The sequence below is a fragment of the Aricia agestis genome, chromosome 1 (assembly GCF_905147365.1).
Source record: "Aricia agestis chromosome 1, ilAriAges1.1, whole genome shotgun sequence".
Lineage (NCBI taxonomy): Eukaryota > Metazoa > Arthropoda > Insecta > Lepidoptera > Lycaenidae > Aricia > Aricia agestis.
This window is the reverse complement of record NC_056406.1, coordinates 13,608,859-13,625,793: the sequence shown is the minus strand read 5'-3', so window position 1 is coordinate 13,625,793 and position 16,935 is coordinate 13,608,859. Positions and strand designations below refer to the sequence as shown.

Genomic DNA, 16,935 nt, shown 5'->3' with positions numbered 1-16,935 from the left:
CGTAAAATAGGAGTTCGCAAACTTTAGTGAAGCCTCGGCCCTACTTTAAGACCATTTTAAGAGACTGAAAATGGACGCAATATCGAGTATTATCGCGATTTCTGACATTATTGCAATTTCAAGAATCAGTAAGGGTCTCTACAGACGGACCGCATTTCAACTGCAATCCAACCGCAAATTGCAGTTCAAGTGCAGTTTAAATCCAGTTGACACGATTACGGGTCTACACAGACGGACCGCGTTTCAACTGCAATCCAACCGCAAATTGCAGTTCAAGTGCAGTTTGAATGCAGTTGACACGATTGCAATTCGACTGCAATAGAACTGCAAACCATACAGTTTACACGACTGCACGCCAACTGCAACTGAACTGCAATCCGACTGCGCGTTTGGTTTGCAGTTCTATTGCAGTCGTGTCAACTGTATTCAAACTGCACTTGAACTGCAATTTGCGGTTGGATTGCAGTTGAAATGCGGTCCATCTGTGTAGACCCTACAATAGAACTGCAAACCAAACGCGCAGTCGGATTGCAGTTCAGTTGCAGACTTGCAGTTGGCGTGCAGTCGTGTGAACTGCATACTGACTGCATCTAAACTGCACCATCCTACCCGCCCGCACGGTCCGCTCTCCAGCAGTGCAGTTTGGATGCAGTCGGTATGCAGTTCACACGACTGCACGCCAACTGCAAATTAACTGCAATCCAACTGCGCGTTTGGTTTGCAGTTCTATTGCAGTCGTGACAACTGCATTCAAACTGCACTTGAACTGCAATTTGCGGTTGGATTGCAGTTGAAATGCGGTCCGTCTGTATAGACCCTTAGATACATTGTGTCAAATGCACCAATTGTAGGCCTCAAAAGTAAAACAGAATAAAATAGTATTTTTAGTCATCTTCTCCTTCTTTTCATTATTCTTCTTCTTCTTTTATTATGGCGGCCTTAGTGAGTTGCCAATGTCAAAGTCTACTTTGCTCTATGATTTATAAAATCCATAAAGTACATTTATTTTTTCTTTACTCTTTAGTTTTGACACATTGAATACAATTTTTAATCTGTGGAATACAATAAATTGACACACTACCAACATTACCAAAAAAAATTCTTATAAAACGTCATCTAAAGGTATTTTACTTAGCGAAGGCTTAGCAAGCGTTTATTCATATGGAGTGTTATAAGACGGTTTTTAACTTTAGTGAACATTTTAGTTAGAAAGCTGTTAAAACGTTCACTAAGATTTTTTTATTCATACCACCGATAGTGTGTAACAAAAATAAGTGATAATCATCACTGTGAAAGTAGCAGTGCTGAAAGACGAAAAAATTTTTTCACTTTTGTATGGGCAAGGGCCTGCGGGGCTAAAATGGTCGTTTTGAAAAATCATGATATGAATCATAATATGATTCATTTTTCTAAAATCGCAAAATGCAACTCTGCTTGCAATTCATTTCTGTATTTTTGTACTGCGGGGCTAAAATGGTTTGGAGAACCATATAATGAATCATAGTATGATTCATTTTTTTTTAAATCGCAAAATGTAAGTCTGCTTGCAATTCATGTCTAGTAATTTGTACTAATTTGACATTTGTCAGTTTGACAGTTTTGACAATTCATTTGCTGAATTGATTGAGAGGAATTGCTAAATGTGACCATTTTAGCCCCACTGAGCGTCACGAGTTTCCCCATGCAAAAGTGAAAAAAATTTTTGGTCTTTCAGCGCTGCCACTTTCACAGTGAACTCTCTACAAGGAACACATACACACCCTAAAGTATTATCACTTATTTTTGTTACATCCTGTATACTTATCGGATATAATATGTGTTTTTTTTCTTCTGTTCTGAATTTCGAAATTTAATAATAGAATAGAGAAGGAGATAATTTTCCGAGCTCCACGCGATAACTTGTTTTCGCATTTCTTTTATTTTATTTTATTAGTTTATTAATTTACATTTTAGTTTTATTGTTCAATATAGTGTTTAAAACTATTAATGTAACTTCTTATAAATATAGCCACTGAAAAAATGATTAAAATCGATAGCCTATGATCCTTCACGTGGTCTACTTCTTATCTGTGCCAAATAACATAAAAATCGCTCCAGTAGTCGAGATAAGCCCTTTCAAATAATTTCCCCCGTTTTATCCACATTCTCCTATTAGTCTTAGCGTGATAAAATATAGCCTATAGCCTTCCTCGATAAATGGGCTATCTAACGCTGAAAGAATTTTTCAAATCGGACCAGTACTTCCTGAGATTAGCGCGTTCAAACAAACTAACGAGCAAACGGGTCACCTGATGGAAAGAAACTTCCGTCGCCCATGGACACTCGCAGCATCAGAAGAGCTGCAGGTGCGTTGCCGGCCTTTTAAGAGCGAATAGGGTAATAGGGGAGGGTAGGGATGGGAAGGGAAGGGAAAAGGGGAGGGTAGGGAATCAAATTTTTTATAAACTAGGTGTTTATAAAGAATAAAAAAAAAATATTTTAGTTGTAAAATATTGTATTGCAAACAAATGGCAAGTTTTCGTTTTCTTAATTTTTTATAGATAAAAGTGCAAGATAATATACTTAGTAGGGACGTCAACATGATCCAGGGGAGGCAGCTGCGCGCCCCCGCCACCTGGGGGGCAGGTGCGGTACGCCTCGGTACGCCCATGAATATTATAATGTCATTATTATCTTTTACTATTTTTTGCTTTCGATGTCGGTGAAACAAATAGCTGCTCAATAAGCTCAGTTTAGGTTTTTTTTTGTTGCTTCTTTGTTTTATCTTCAGTCCACGGGTCAGGTTCTTATGTGCTAAGTCTAACGCATATTAAGATTAAGTGCCTGTTTGGGGTACAGGAGTTTTATTTGAAATCAGCCTTTTGAAATTTGACCTTACAAATAATGATAAAAGTTAAGACAGATTAAAGGTAAACCAAAGTTGATGTTAACTAATCTTTATTTACAAGTAGGCAAAACGACTTAAGTACAATTCTATTTAAAGTAAAATACAATGGCAGAAATTTTATAAAAGTTAGGACCATTATACGCTGTTGTCATCAACCAAAAATCCAGTATCATTTTCGAGGGTGAGTCCGCGGGCAAACGCCGAGATGAGCCCCAGAGCCGCCGCGGGCTTGTCCGCCGGCACCATGTGGCCCGCTCCTCGCACCATCACCTCCGTCAAGTTACCGCCCACTTTGTAGTACCTATTGATATAAAATAAAATCTATGGTAAACCAGAAACGTTTTTAGTTTACTACTAAACGCTGTGCGCAACACACAACACAATATAAAAGTATTGGATCCGACCGTAAAATCCTGCATGAATCGTTTTTTTCGATCAAATAATATATTTTAAAATAATCTTTAGAACGTATAGAATGGATTAATGTTGGGTTGCCTTGTCAAAAGTAGCCGCAAGTACCTCTAATTAAGTTGAATGTTCATGAGATAAATGCATAATTTGCATGTATATTTTTTCAGTAAATTTGACATCATTTGAAAGAAAATGACGTGAGAAAATAAGGTATATTTGGTTGCCAGCTCTAAGTCGGCCGCAACCTAGGGTTGCCAGCCCGTAAACAGACTATAGTTCTTTATCAAAATTGAAGCATCGATTTTTTTAATAATTTTGATACCAAATTAAAGTTTTATGCATTTTGTACCTATCCATGGTTGCCAGTTGCACGATAGCCGCAAACTGGGGCTGCCATCACTTTTGTATATGACAAATGTTAAGGCCTACAATTATTATGCCTGGCATTATTTGAGGACGTCGGGAACTCGCAAGATTGTTATTTTTATTTAACAGGCGTTTTTATTTTTATGTGTATTGTCCTGTCATTCCTCAATGTCATTCCTTCTTAATTCTCTTACTTTTCTATTGAATACACGAAAGTTTGTATTACGGGCTTTCATTTTGCTCAATTAGAGGTACTTGCGGCTACTTTTAACAAGGCAACCCAACATTAATCAATTCTATACGTTATTATTTTAAAATATATTTGATCGAAAAAACGATTCATGCAGAATTTTACGGTCGGATCTTAGGATATAATAAAGTGTATTTTTGGGGAATCATAATGCGTTCTATCTTAAGCAGATGACTATAATATTTTAGTCTAGTAATAGTTAGTGACTGGGTACGATTTCATTTAACTAAAATAGTTTAGCATAACATACCCGACTAAGTTACCATCGTGGTACCACGGTTTCCGCTTGGCTGAGCGGAAGTCGGCCGCGCCAGAGAATGTGAGGGAGTTGTACGTGTTGACTGACGGGTGGTACGCCACTATGATGTCCAGATGACCGCTGAAAATTCATTAGAACGTCATGTCTTGGCTCTTGTGCTATGTTATTTTACAGGAGTTGCAATGCGTGTTGTTTTTGAAAAAATGATTTGTATTGTTTATTATATAATTATCATATTAAGTAAACTAGCTATTTCACCGAGCTTTGCTCAGTATTCGATAAAACACGAATAAAATGACATTTCCTAAAAATGATTCCTAGGTAGATCGATTTATCCCTACTTATATACAAAATTTCATGAAAATCGTTGGAGCCGATTCCGAGATCCTAATGGGGATTGTCCATTTTTTTTTAATTTTGCTCATTACAAAAACATATCGAGGAATAAGGTCAGGGATCGTTTTTCTGTACATAAACGAAAAAAATACCCATTAGTTACTTATATTTTTGAACAAATACGTTTAACCTTTGTTTGACCTTCATGGGGTTAAATTAGCAATAAATTCGACCAACGTTACGTTTCCCACTTTTTTTGAGCTTCTCGTATCAGCTTTCACATAGTGAGAACTTGCATTTGACGAACCAGCCATTATAAATAAGATTGAAAGGAAATTTAAAACATATGCAGAGGTCGATTGGCGGCCGATGATGACGTCAAAGCGAAACTTTAAAAATTTATTGAGAAAAAACTAGCCAATGAATTTCAAAATTATTTAATTTATATTCTTAAAATACTCTATTTTAACGAAAAAAAATATAAAAAGTACATGTGATTTTTTTTGGACAATGCCCATTATATATCTTATATCTTTAAACGAGCAATTCTTGTATATATATATATACAAGATTGTATTCTTTATATATATATATATATATATATATATATATATATATATATATATATATATAAAGAATATATATATATATATATATATATATATATATATATATATATATATATATATATATATATATATATATATATATATATATATATATATATATATATATATATATATATATATAATAAGATAATGGAATACATCATTACATTAATTTCATTTATCATTAACTCACTTAGTACTTGAAGATGGTGGAAGTACAAAAACGGTTTGAACGTTAATACTGCAAGGATACGAACATAAAAAATATGAATATAAATTTAACTGACCTATATAACATAACTTTGTAGTTATCTATAAGCTCCTCAAGCATGTATTTTCCACTGCCCATGAAGTCCGGTACGAGTTTCCGGTACACAACTCCAATAGACGTGAAGTTAGTTATCCCCACGTGCAGAGCGCGACGAACTTCACTCCGCTGTATGAAGTTTAGATAAGCGCCATCTATCGATATGTCGTCTTGAAGGTAGTTGTACAGATTGCTTAATTTCGACTCCGACAGAAACAGATTAAGGAGATAGTTGTAGTACTGGAAAGAAGGGTTTAATATTAATAAATAGTAGAATTTGACATAATACTCAGTCTGGCGTAAATTAATTTTAAAATTTATAAACAAATTAGAAGCTGACAGAAACAGACAACAGTCTGTTAGGTATAATAATTGAAACGTGTCTTTCGAATGCACGTATTTGATTAAGTTATGTTGAGTGCTGACAACACGCATAGAGGTCGTCTGTGGCTCATGTGGTTGCGTGTATTGTCAGCCACTGACCTCCATTATGCAAGTTCGCTGGACTTATGAGTTATGATACCTTTTGAAATGACAGCTATTTTTTGTGCCTATTTGAAGCGGAATCAGCGCCCCCCCTGCGGAGGAAGAGAACTAAATCTGACGTAAATTGCAAATGGTCGCTTAATCGTTATTGGTTGTCATCACTAGTATTAGTTCCAAGTACTCTCACTAGTCACTCACTCAGTCACTGCTATGAGCGCCAATATGGCGATTTTCAAATGTCATTTTTAGTTTTTACGTCAAATTTAGTTCTCTTCTCCCGCATTAGGGGCGCTGATTCCGCTTCAAATAGGCACAAAAAGCAGGTGGGTATCATAGGTCCAGCGTACTTGCATAATGGAGGTCAGTGATTGTCATCGCTCAAGCCGGGGGTCGCGGGTTCGAATCCCGCCGACGGAACAAAAAGTTTTCGATGTTCATGGATGTATATTAAATATGTGTATTATATAATAAAAATCTTAAATATATGTATAGTATAAAAGTATTAAATATTTGTCTGGTACCCGTAACACAAGTCCTTCAGGAACTTACTACGGGGCCAGACTGACGTGGTGTGAAGCGTTCAATGATATTATTATTAGTTCTTAGATAAATGATTGGTCTCGCGCGCGCGCTCGACTAGATACCGCGCTGTATAGAAAACACAGATTCCCGAATGCGGCACCTCAATATTGTAGTGTGTGTAAAATAATGCACAAATATTGTTGTGTGCGTAGATAATCGGGTTGCCAGATACGTGACTGGTCCCCAATCAATGGGGAAAAATTAGTTGCTGTGGTCTTGTAATTTATTATTATTGTATAGTAAGTGCTGATTTTTCAATCACCAGATAAACTTTACCATTGGAATAAAGTCCATTCGAAAAGAATGCGATAAAATAATAACGTTGTTTAGGTCAACGAAATATAATGGGTACAATATTGATGAGAAAACAATACAAAAACAATGGTAGGAAGTTGAACGAAAGTTAAGAATGAGTCATAAAAAAGCAAATGTTAAATTTGTTTTCTCATTTGTTACTGTATTGTGTACTTTAATAAAATATAAACTGTATTTAAGATTTTTATTTTAATATGATACTCATAATTCATTTTTATTAATACATTCATGATCCAGGAACTTTGAAAACTTTTTGTTCCGTTGGCGGGATTCGAACCAGCTACCCTAGCTAGAGATTTTAATGCGCTCATCCACTCAGCCACTATGTATATATAAAAAATAAGATATAATAAATAAATAAATAAAAATCACTGGGAATTTTTAGTTTATGGTAATTGGCAACACTGAACATCAAGCGGTACTCCGATCCGAATTTTCAGGTTTATATTATTTTTCTGTGTTTATGACGATTTATATAATATTTACTAATGGTATGTGATGCCAGTACCTTTCTTGTTTCTTGTAGTGTTATTATTGCATAGTCTCACTACGCAAACTGGCATTTTGCTACGGACGTAACTTCAAATTTCGAAAATTATCGACACATCTACCTCACCCGAAGCTTGCGGCACGACTGGCGCGCTTACGCCTTATCAGGCGTATGATTTGTTGCCGCATTTTTCAAGTAAGTACTCCGACGGTATCTAGTCGTAGCGCGAGCGCGAGACCAATCATTCATCTAAGTATTAGTTTTTATAATATAAGCCTCTTTTTACTTACAGCGTACGCTTTGAGCATTTCTCCATCATTAATGAACTGCACTACTGCTGATTCTAAGTGATTCATGACGTTGGCCACCCTGTCGTCCACTAGGCCGGTCTCGCGTACAAAGTAACTGTATTTTTGAAGAGTCAGGGGATCGATGAATCCATTGCCGATAGCTAAACCCTGAAAAAATAGTGATAACTTGTGATAATTTTTTATCTCATACAGTGTTCCTAGTTGAATTGGCTCCATATTTATCAGGTCACATTATATTATTTGCCATCGAGTTGGCTGGTGAACTTAACCATATTATGTCTACGGACTACGACGTAAAATATTATAGTTAGGAGTGAATTAACAATAAACATTTGGCGATTACAACCGTGTCTCACTATAAAACATACCTGTAGATTAATAGGTTTTTCAGCATTTCTGTTCCAGTGTATCTGCGCGGCCAGGGACGGTATGTGTTTCCCGGCGTAGGACTCGCCGGCTATAGTCAGGGGCGCCGCGCGCAACTCCGGGAATAGAGTTAGGAACTGTTGTACAGCATCGTAGAGATTCTCACCGATCTGGAATTAAAATTATGGAGAAAGGTCGTAGGCGTATTTATAGGAGGGGTCGGGGGAAAGCGCTTTTTTATGAAACAAAACAAACGAGCAAACGGGTCACCTAATGAAAAGCAACTTCCGTCGCCCATGGACACTCGCAGCATCAGAAGAGCTGCAGGTGCGTTGCCGGCCTTTTAAGAGGGAAAAGGGTAATAGGAGAAGGTAGGGAAGGGAATAGAGGAGGGTAGGGAAGGACATAGGAGAGGGTAGGGAAGGGAAAAGGGTAGGGGATTGGGCCTCCGGTAAAGTCACTCACTCGGCGAAACACAGCGCAAGCGCTGTTTCACGCCTGTATTCTGTGGGCCCGTGGTATTTCTCCGGTCGAGCCGGCCCATTCGTGCCGAAGCATGGCTCTTCCACGTCAAAAATTACTTCCTGTTACTTCATAACAGTGGGAATCCCAGAATTCTTGGGTTTCAAAGGCTCGGCCACTGGCAATTGCATCTCAGGGATGGGGTTCTCCTTAGAAACTGTATAAGATACGCCAATGTGTGCGGTGTGCCCAAAGGATGTCCGAATGTCACATGTATAATATTATAATTTATAACTGTGACTTTCAGGGTTGGTGAATTTTCAAAAGCTAAAATATAATTTTATTACCGACTTCCAAAAAGAAGGAGTTGTTCACAAAAGTGATGATCTGATGATGGGATCCTGGAGGAATCGAGGAGACTCCTTGAAATTTGTATGGAAACATATAGTGATTCCTATTTTTTCTGCAGCATTCGAGGTAAATGCTACCAAAAAGTAAGATTTCGCACCAGGTTATACCCTGGATCCGAAGGTACCCAATAGAACTTTTGAATCCTTATAGATACAGGTACGGGGATTTCGGCGTTGTTCAAACAATTAAAAGCATAAGCCAACACATCGATTTATTTGATCATCATCATCAAAATCATAATTATGCCATGGGTCATCACATTATGACCCAATTATTGATGCTTTTCGTGATATTTTGCATTGAAGCAGATGTTTTTGATGATTATTTCGCTGTTTGTGGACCGATATTCAAAATTCTTGTGTTGTTGTATAGGATATAATCTTGATTTTGTATAATAATTACAAAAATTGTGAGCTGATGATGGGATCTATGAGCAATCGAGGGAAATCCTTGAAATTTATCAAAAGACTCATAGTGGTTAAAATTGTTTCTAGTAACTTAAACATAATTATGTTACGAATAAGAGAAAGTTCATACGAAGGTGTCTCTTGGTCCAAAGGCACTGAACAGAACCCCTTAACCTTTAAAGATAAAAGTTTTTAAATTGCAGCATCGCTTAGATAACTGCAAGCATTTACCACAATTTCGCTTACAGTAACATAATGTGAATAGTTGACATTCGTAGAGGTTATTTACGCATAAAGCCTTATCTTTTAGGTAGCTAAAAAGAGTGAAATTATTATTTTTAACAAAAAATGAAAACCGACTTCCAAGGTAAAAACAATAATAATATGAACTAAAAAGTATTAAATAACTCTTACTGTATAATAGTGCCTTTTTCAGAATTCGTCTAAATCTCAACTATTTCTGTACATACTACAGTCTTCATTACTTTGAAGTCGGTACCAGTCCCAAAAGCTTCAGATATTCTGACATTGACTGAACTCACGACAAAATTAGCTAGTACCGACTTCAAATAATGAAGACTGTAGTATGTACAGAAATAGTTGAGATTTAGACGAATTCTGAAAAAGGCACTATTATACAGTAAGAGTTATTTAATACTTTTTAGTTCATATTATTATTGTTTTTACCTTGGAAGTCGGTTTTAATTTTTTGTTAAAAATAATAATATACTACACAAATGATATGACATTACAGTGCAGGATACCTGGAACTTAGAATCCTTGCAATGAAAATTGCGAAGTACCTAAATACAATAATTATTCTCGATCACAAAATGCAGCACGTTCCGTCTCGTTTCATGTGACCCTGGTCCTAAGGTCGAAAGACCGGTATTACTTATTGGCCAACAGATTAAAGTCCTGTTTCAGGATATCATAACGGGCTATACTGTTTGCATTAATGAAGCAATAAATGTACCGTTGTCTGGTTGGTCGCGAACCCGCGGTCGTCGTCGGTGAAGCTGAAACCAGTTCCGACCGGGTTGTCAATAAACAGCAGGGAATGGTTCTTGCCCCACGAATACTTTATTTCTAAAACAAAAACATATATTATACCTATTATCAGAGAAGTTGATTCCTAAGCAGATGGCGGACCTGGTCGCGTTAAGTCAAACCCAACCGACCGATCACAGCCGCCGACCATATGACGTAGGTCCATCAACTGCCTATGAAATAAATAAATGAATCAATCTCTTCAATGGTAGGTGGTACCTATGTGTTAGAAAAGTATAATATTTTATATTAAAATAGAAACTACTTAGGTAAGCCTGGTTTCTAAGGATATTTGACAGGGGTTAACTTTTCAACATCTTTGTTGATTGATTCATGTTTTGATGCTAGCTAATATTTTGTCAGAAAACCACAATAACAAAAATCAAAACAGTTTCCAAAAATGGTATATATATATGGTATGGATCTCTACGTACATGGTTAATTTTTCACAGGATTTAACCTACCTTAAGCTTTACGTTATCGAAATTCAAAAGCGACTCGTATATACTCCACAATAAGTTAAAAAGATTACGCTTTGCAGATTGCGCTGCTTACATCAGACGAATATTGTATGTACCATCGTCCATCGAGGAAGTTGATTCCTATGCAATTGACAGACCAACGTTATTTGGTCGAATATGTCAATTCAATGTTAATTGTGATCTGTCAGCTGCGTTTGACGTAACGCAACCAAACTACTTAGGTCCCCGATTTGCATAGGAATCAACTTCTCTGATAGTACACAAAGTTTGGTTTAATAATGTAATAATAATAACTTAACTTCGTGTACAATATTCATCTGCCATCAGGGAATTTGTTCATTTAGTCCATATTCATACTAATAATGATATAAGTGCAAAAGTGTGTCTGTCTGTCTGTCACCTCTACACGCCCTAACCGCTGAACCGATATTGCTAAAATTTGGTATGAAGATACTTTGAGTCCCGGGAAAGGACATAGGAAACTTTTTATCCCGGAAAATGTACGGTTCCCGCGCGAATTTTGGCGAGTTTCGGGCGTCACCTAGTTTCTCACATAAGACTAAGTTGAGTAACTGGCCATGTTCTTAAAACAGTCATCTGCTAAAAGCATAAATTCCCTGGTAGTACTATTTCAAGTCATACCTTCCAAATTGTTATCGTCCGTGACCGTGTAGGGTCCGATCTCAGTGAAAAGCCCGTACAGGGAGGAGGCGCCCGGACCACCTTGAAGCCAGATCAGCCAAGGAGTTTCCTCCACCGGCTTATCAGCCACAGGGAAATACCAAAACCAAAGGTTGGAATTGTATTCTTTATTCACCTGAAATAAAGTTGTTCGTTTTAAAAGACATGACAATCGAAAACAAAATCACGATGGAACAAATCTATCTAGCTCGAAAACCTATTACTGGTACTTAGGTACCGGTAGTAAGACTAGTAAGGCACAGTACTTCGCCGCCAAATGGAGCTAAAAATAAGCGGCCTAATAATTTGGGATAGATTATACTTAATTGAGTGTGTTTAAAGAGGGGTACATTAATTTGAAGCTTAATCATAGAAGTCGTTATAAAGTTGCGTTGCTGAACAGTATCGTTAATCGTTATAGTTTATTTTCATTACTCATAGAAGGCACAAGAAGCGTGAATCGTGAGCCTTTCGCTGAGATGTGAAACGGAGTGTGCATGTTCGAAAGTACTCTGATGCAATGCAATAGTTCCCATGTTGAGAGATTACACCATCAATCCTGACACTTCGATCCTTTATCTAATAAAGAGATTGTAAGAGAAGGAATGATGGCAGTGGCATCTTAAACGTTACAAGAGCCCTAAGCATCAGCGGCATTACATTAAAAATAAATTTATTTTACAACAAAGTAGACCTACAATAGTTAACGTACTAGTAGACGTTGCTCGTAACTTCGCTCCTGAAATTCGCTGGAAATTCTATAAGAATTGTTGTTAGGTACGGCAGCATATCCGAAGAAGGCGTATTAGGTACATTTGAACCTTCAGTGGTGGTGCCTGGTGGTGGTGAAAAAAAGTATCGACATATTCATAGCTAATAATAAGAGTAGCAGTAACTATTAAGTATACTAAGTAATACATAGTAATAACTAATACCTACCCATGTAAGTTTAACCCACTTACATTATCTTTAATGTGAAACAAAACTTAGGATAATGAAGTAGTGCTCATAATCACCTTTAAAACAATGTTTCTATAAGTACAGCAACAAAGTAAAGCGTACTGTGAGATATCCAGAGTTAAGTAGCTCTCAATATCGGTAATCGGACGTGAAGAGATCCGGGAAACTAAGGACTTAGGCCGGTATAAATAGTCAGTACTTAAGATGCGACCCGGTCTCAAGACGCGATTCGGCTCTATGATTGATCCAAATTTTGACAGCCAACTGAACCGTGTCTTGAGACCGAGATACATCTTGAGTCCTGACTATTTATACCGGCCTTAGTAATGAAGTATTCAACTGACAACTACAGTCTGTCAAGAAAGTGAAGAAATTAAAAAGTGGCAACATCGTATTGTCATCCCTTTTTTCTTAGATTGATTTAAAAGGGATGACACTACGATGTTTCAACTTTTTAATTTCTTCACTTTCTTGACATACTGTAAGTATCACTTATTAAAACAATGTTTATTTAAGTAAGTATATATACAGAAAACGCTCACTGAGCGAAAAAATAGCTTACAACGCGTTGTGGTCATAGTGAAACAGCGGACGCGACATTCGCGTCTCGTGGCTCTAATGAAAACGGCCACGACGCGATCCGGTAATCACAGAAATACCTCAATTTTCGAAATTCGTGTCGTGGCTGACATGCAATTCGACTACAACGCGTTGTGGTAATCGAAAAAAGCCATGACGCGTTTAAAATTTAAATTGAGCATTTAAAACAGCCACGACGCGAAATTCGTGTTGTGGGCTGTGGCCCTAATGAAAACGGCCACGACGCGTTCTGAACATTTATTGTTCCCGCACTTATATGAAGATAACTTACTTCCCCTCCTTTTACTATGATTGAATAGTTTACGTGCTAATCATAAAAGTATATTGTGCAGGAACCGTAAATTTTTTTTAGACAAAAAGCTTCCCTTGTCCTTTCCAGAGACTCAAAGTATCTGCATAGCGAAATTCATAAAAATCGACTAACTAGTTTACACGCAAGTCATAAAAGTATAATGTGTGGGAACAATAAATGCTCAGAACGCTATGTGGTATTTCTGTGATTACCAGAACGTAAATTCGCGTCGTGGCTGTTTCACTACGACCACAACGCGATGTGAGCTAGTTTTTCACTCAGTGAGCGTTTTCGGTCTTTGAGCGTAACATATTATATTATACCATCGAAGAAATTGATTCCTACCTACTTACGTCATTTGGTCAGATTATGTCAATTCAATACTAGTCTTGAACCGTCGCGTCGCCTCGTCGCGGCGAGGCGACTGAGTTTGACAAAACCGGACGAAATTAAGTAGGTCCGCAATCTACCTATGAATCAATTTCTCTGATAGCACCTATTCTACTTACAGTAACAAAGTAAAGCTTACAGTTAGATATCCCGAGAAGCTCTCGATATCAGACGTGAAGAGATCGCACTTGACTCTCGCGGCCTGCCTCGCTTCGTCGAACTTCTTGGTGGCGATGAGCGGGGTGAGCAGCAGAGGTTCCCCGGCGTCGCCGTCGTCGCCTTCCCGGGTGCGTCCCGCCCGGTACGTCCGCTCCATAAACGTGAGGATCGGCTCCGGGGCCTCCCCCGGCGGCAGGTCGGGCAGCGAGAAGTCGTCCGTGGCCAGGAGGCTCTGCCAACATCTGCGTGGAAGAAGGTACCTAATGTGTTATAGACACTCGATATCTAAGTATTTTGTATAACGTGCGAAAACCTTATTAAATGTACAGTGCGAAAAACCTATCGAGTAAGAGAGGCAGTACGAAATAAATTTTAGAAGGATAAGTTATTAGGAGTAAAGTAATTTTATTTATTTATTTATTATGGTACAGTTACAGACCACAGAATAACAACATACAATAAAATAACATTAACAACACACGGCATTTAGACTGAGGTCCAATTACAACTACACCAGCATTGAAGGTAACAATATTAGTATAAGATTTACTTAGAGAAAGACAGGGAAAACACAAAACAAAATAGAACTAAAAACTATAACTAAACATCAACTCGCCACAATAATAACAAAGTATAAAATAAATAAAAATATATCCTAAAGTAGGTAATACAATTCTAATGACTTAAGAGCCCACATGACCCTAACTTGACTATATACTTTAACCTAGATCTCAAAATCTGTAAGGTCTAGAAAACTGATTTTTTGACACAAGTAACTTCAGTTCATAAAGATTAAAGATGTTATGGTCCTTGGCTAGATCACGTTTAAATGCAATCAGACTACAATTGAAAATGTCTTTATCATGGCATATTTTTTAGTACTCTTATAACATTATAATGTTATAAGAGTACTCTTTAAGTTTAACTTTTTACTAAGTATTTCTAATTAAATAATGGGATAGTTATCTACAATTTCCACAGTTAAATATAATTAATAGTTAATAAAATATCCTTAAGCTAAGAAACAAAAAAAACTTACATTAAAAACAAAAATAGTGTAAACATATTGGTAGTAGTAACTAGACAGAGATGCTCTTCCCCCGGGGTATGGAGGTGGAATGGTGTGGTAGTATCGTAGTACCTCGTATATGGGGCTCTTCTCTCTATACTTGCGCCTTGAACTTGGATTTATCTCAATCTTACATACAGGGTGTTCCACTTTTCAACATTTTCATTTAAAGTTATACAGTGGTTGGAGTCGAAATCTTTACAAAACTAAAGTCTTTATAAACCCTTACAGTAATAAAAATATTTACAGTCAGCAAAGAAATCACCTACATTTCCTGGGAAGTGACTTTTCTAATCATCACCCACGCCTGTTAGTGGCTTGTTAAAATACTATGCCTTATTTTCCTTTCAAATACAAAAAATAACGCAAAATCCACCAAACTGTAGCAGATGCCACGTTGGCGCAAAGACAAACGATTACAATATTATAATACTATATGTAAAGCTTGTCACACACAGAGCAGGTAATGTAAAGATTATATTATAGCACGATACATCTCAATACATCTTTCTATAGAAATCGTCAGGAGACCACACACAGCAGCTATAATGTATATTTTTACATCTTCGTATCTTAAGATACCGAGCTATATGAAAATATACATTTATATTTTGATACATCTAAATACATTTCAATATATTTCTGTATATTACGATACTCTTCATAGGATCTCTTCATAGGGTGTTCAAAAATTTCTGTGATTAAATTATATGTGTATGATAGACAGATGCACACAGTGTTGCCACTTGCCACCTTAGCACAGCACTTCACAGCAGGTACTGCAGGCAGTCTGTTCCCCAGAGCCTATATTTCCAATCAAATATCTTCAATCCACATCGTTCTGTTTTTGGCACAATATGTAACAATGCGCGCATCAAAATTACAATCCGAATCATCTTCTGATGAACTATCTAGTGAATCTAATAACAAGTAACTCGAAAGGCCATATTATTACAACATTAAAAATAAGAACAGCCTGTATAACACTTAAGCAGCTGAAATGTGCGTCAAGGGGGCGGCTACCATTGAAATGTAGGGAAAGATACATTACATTACCTGCTGTGTGTGTGATACATTAATATAATGTAAAGATATACATCCCGGGATGTAATGTACATTAATATACATTACCTGCTCTGTCTGTGACAGCCTTTAATATAGATTTATTAAGCCTCAACATTATATCTAGTGATTTTAAGCAATTACAAAAATGTACTTACCTCCCAAAAATAACAAAGTCACACAATACTTGATTATAAGATATAATTACGACGTAAAATTTTAAGTAAAATTGTAACCGAGATACCTATCATAATTACTCATCAATAACAGAACTGTAACTCTACTTCCAGTAACAAAAGCTGGAATATAGATAAATTAAATCTTATAAAATGTAAACAAAAAGATCGCGAACACGCTGTATACGCAGCGAACAGGTACGGGGTACCAATGACCTGCTTAGCATAAATCGGCTCCCACGGTCCCCGCATTCGCGATAGATTCTTGCACGCTTCCAAATGTAATTTGCTCTATATTTAGGATGTAAGCAGTAAAACAATCATCGGTGTTACACTTGTTACGTGCGTGTGTTGGTTAATGGATCGCACATATTGCGACTGCCGCAACGGAGCGGGCCGCATTTTTTATTCATTTCTGTGACCTAATTCACGACGGGGCTTAAAATGTGTATGGAAAATGCAGCCCGCCCCGCTGCGCCGCGTCGTAATGTGCGTTTACTATAATTCGCCTCGCCGGTACTCGCCGGCCCATACATGAATGTTCCCACGGTGGTCGTTTTTTTCTGACCGTATCAAGTATGCGAGCGACGCGCCTCGGCTATCTGATCTTTGATTTGATGGAGGCGGTGCTTGAGAGATTTTAATAATGTTCCCTTATTACTTAAGTAATCATCATATTAAGTTGAGTCATGGTGAGGTTGTATGTTGACACTTGACATGCAACGAGTTGGTTTTCTGTTAAGGTTTGATTTTCAGTGTA

At 37.2% G+C, this 16,935-nt stretch overlaps 1 protein-coding gene across 1 annotated transcript in view; it reads right to left on the bottom strand.

The window, feature by feature from the left end:
* Positions 1-2,922: 2,922 nt before the first annotated feature.
* The window catches only part of LOC121731840, a 29,444-nt gene continuing 15,431 nt past the window's right edge, over positions 2,923-16,935 (bottom strand). Inside the window, exons 16-24 of the mRNA XM_042121507.1 lie at positions 16,363-16,466; positions 13,849-14,110; positions 11,429-11,603; positions 10,231-10,343; positions 7,977-8,144; positions 7,588-7,755; positions 5,405-5,664; positions 4,165-4,293; positions 2,923-3,188 (exon numbers count right to left, since the gene is read on the bottom strand). Coding sequence (XP_041977441.1) covers positions 3,023-3,188; positions 4,165-4,293; positions 5,405-5,664; positions 7,588-7,755; positions 7,977-8,144; positions 10,231-10,343; positions 11,429-11,603; positions 13,849-14,110; positions 16,363-16,466 — 1,545 coding nt within the window. The 3' untranslated portion in view covers positions 2,923-3,022. The remainder of the gene's footprint in view (positions 3,189-4,164; positions 4,294-5,404; positions 5,665-7,587; positions 7,756-7,976; positions 8,145-10,230; positions 10,344-11,428; positions 11,604-13,848; positions 14,111-16,362; positions 16,467-16,935) is intronic.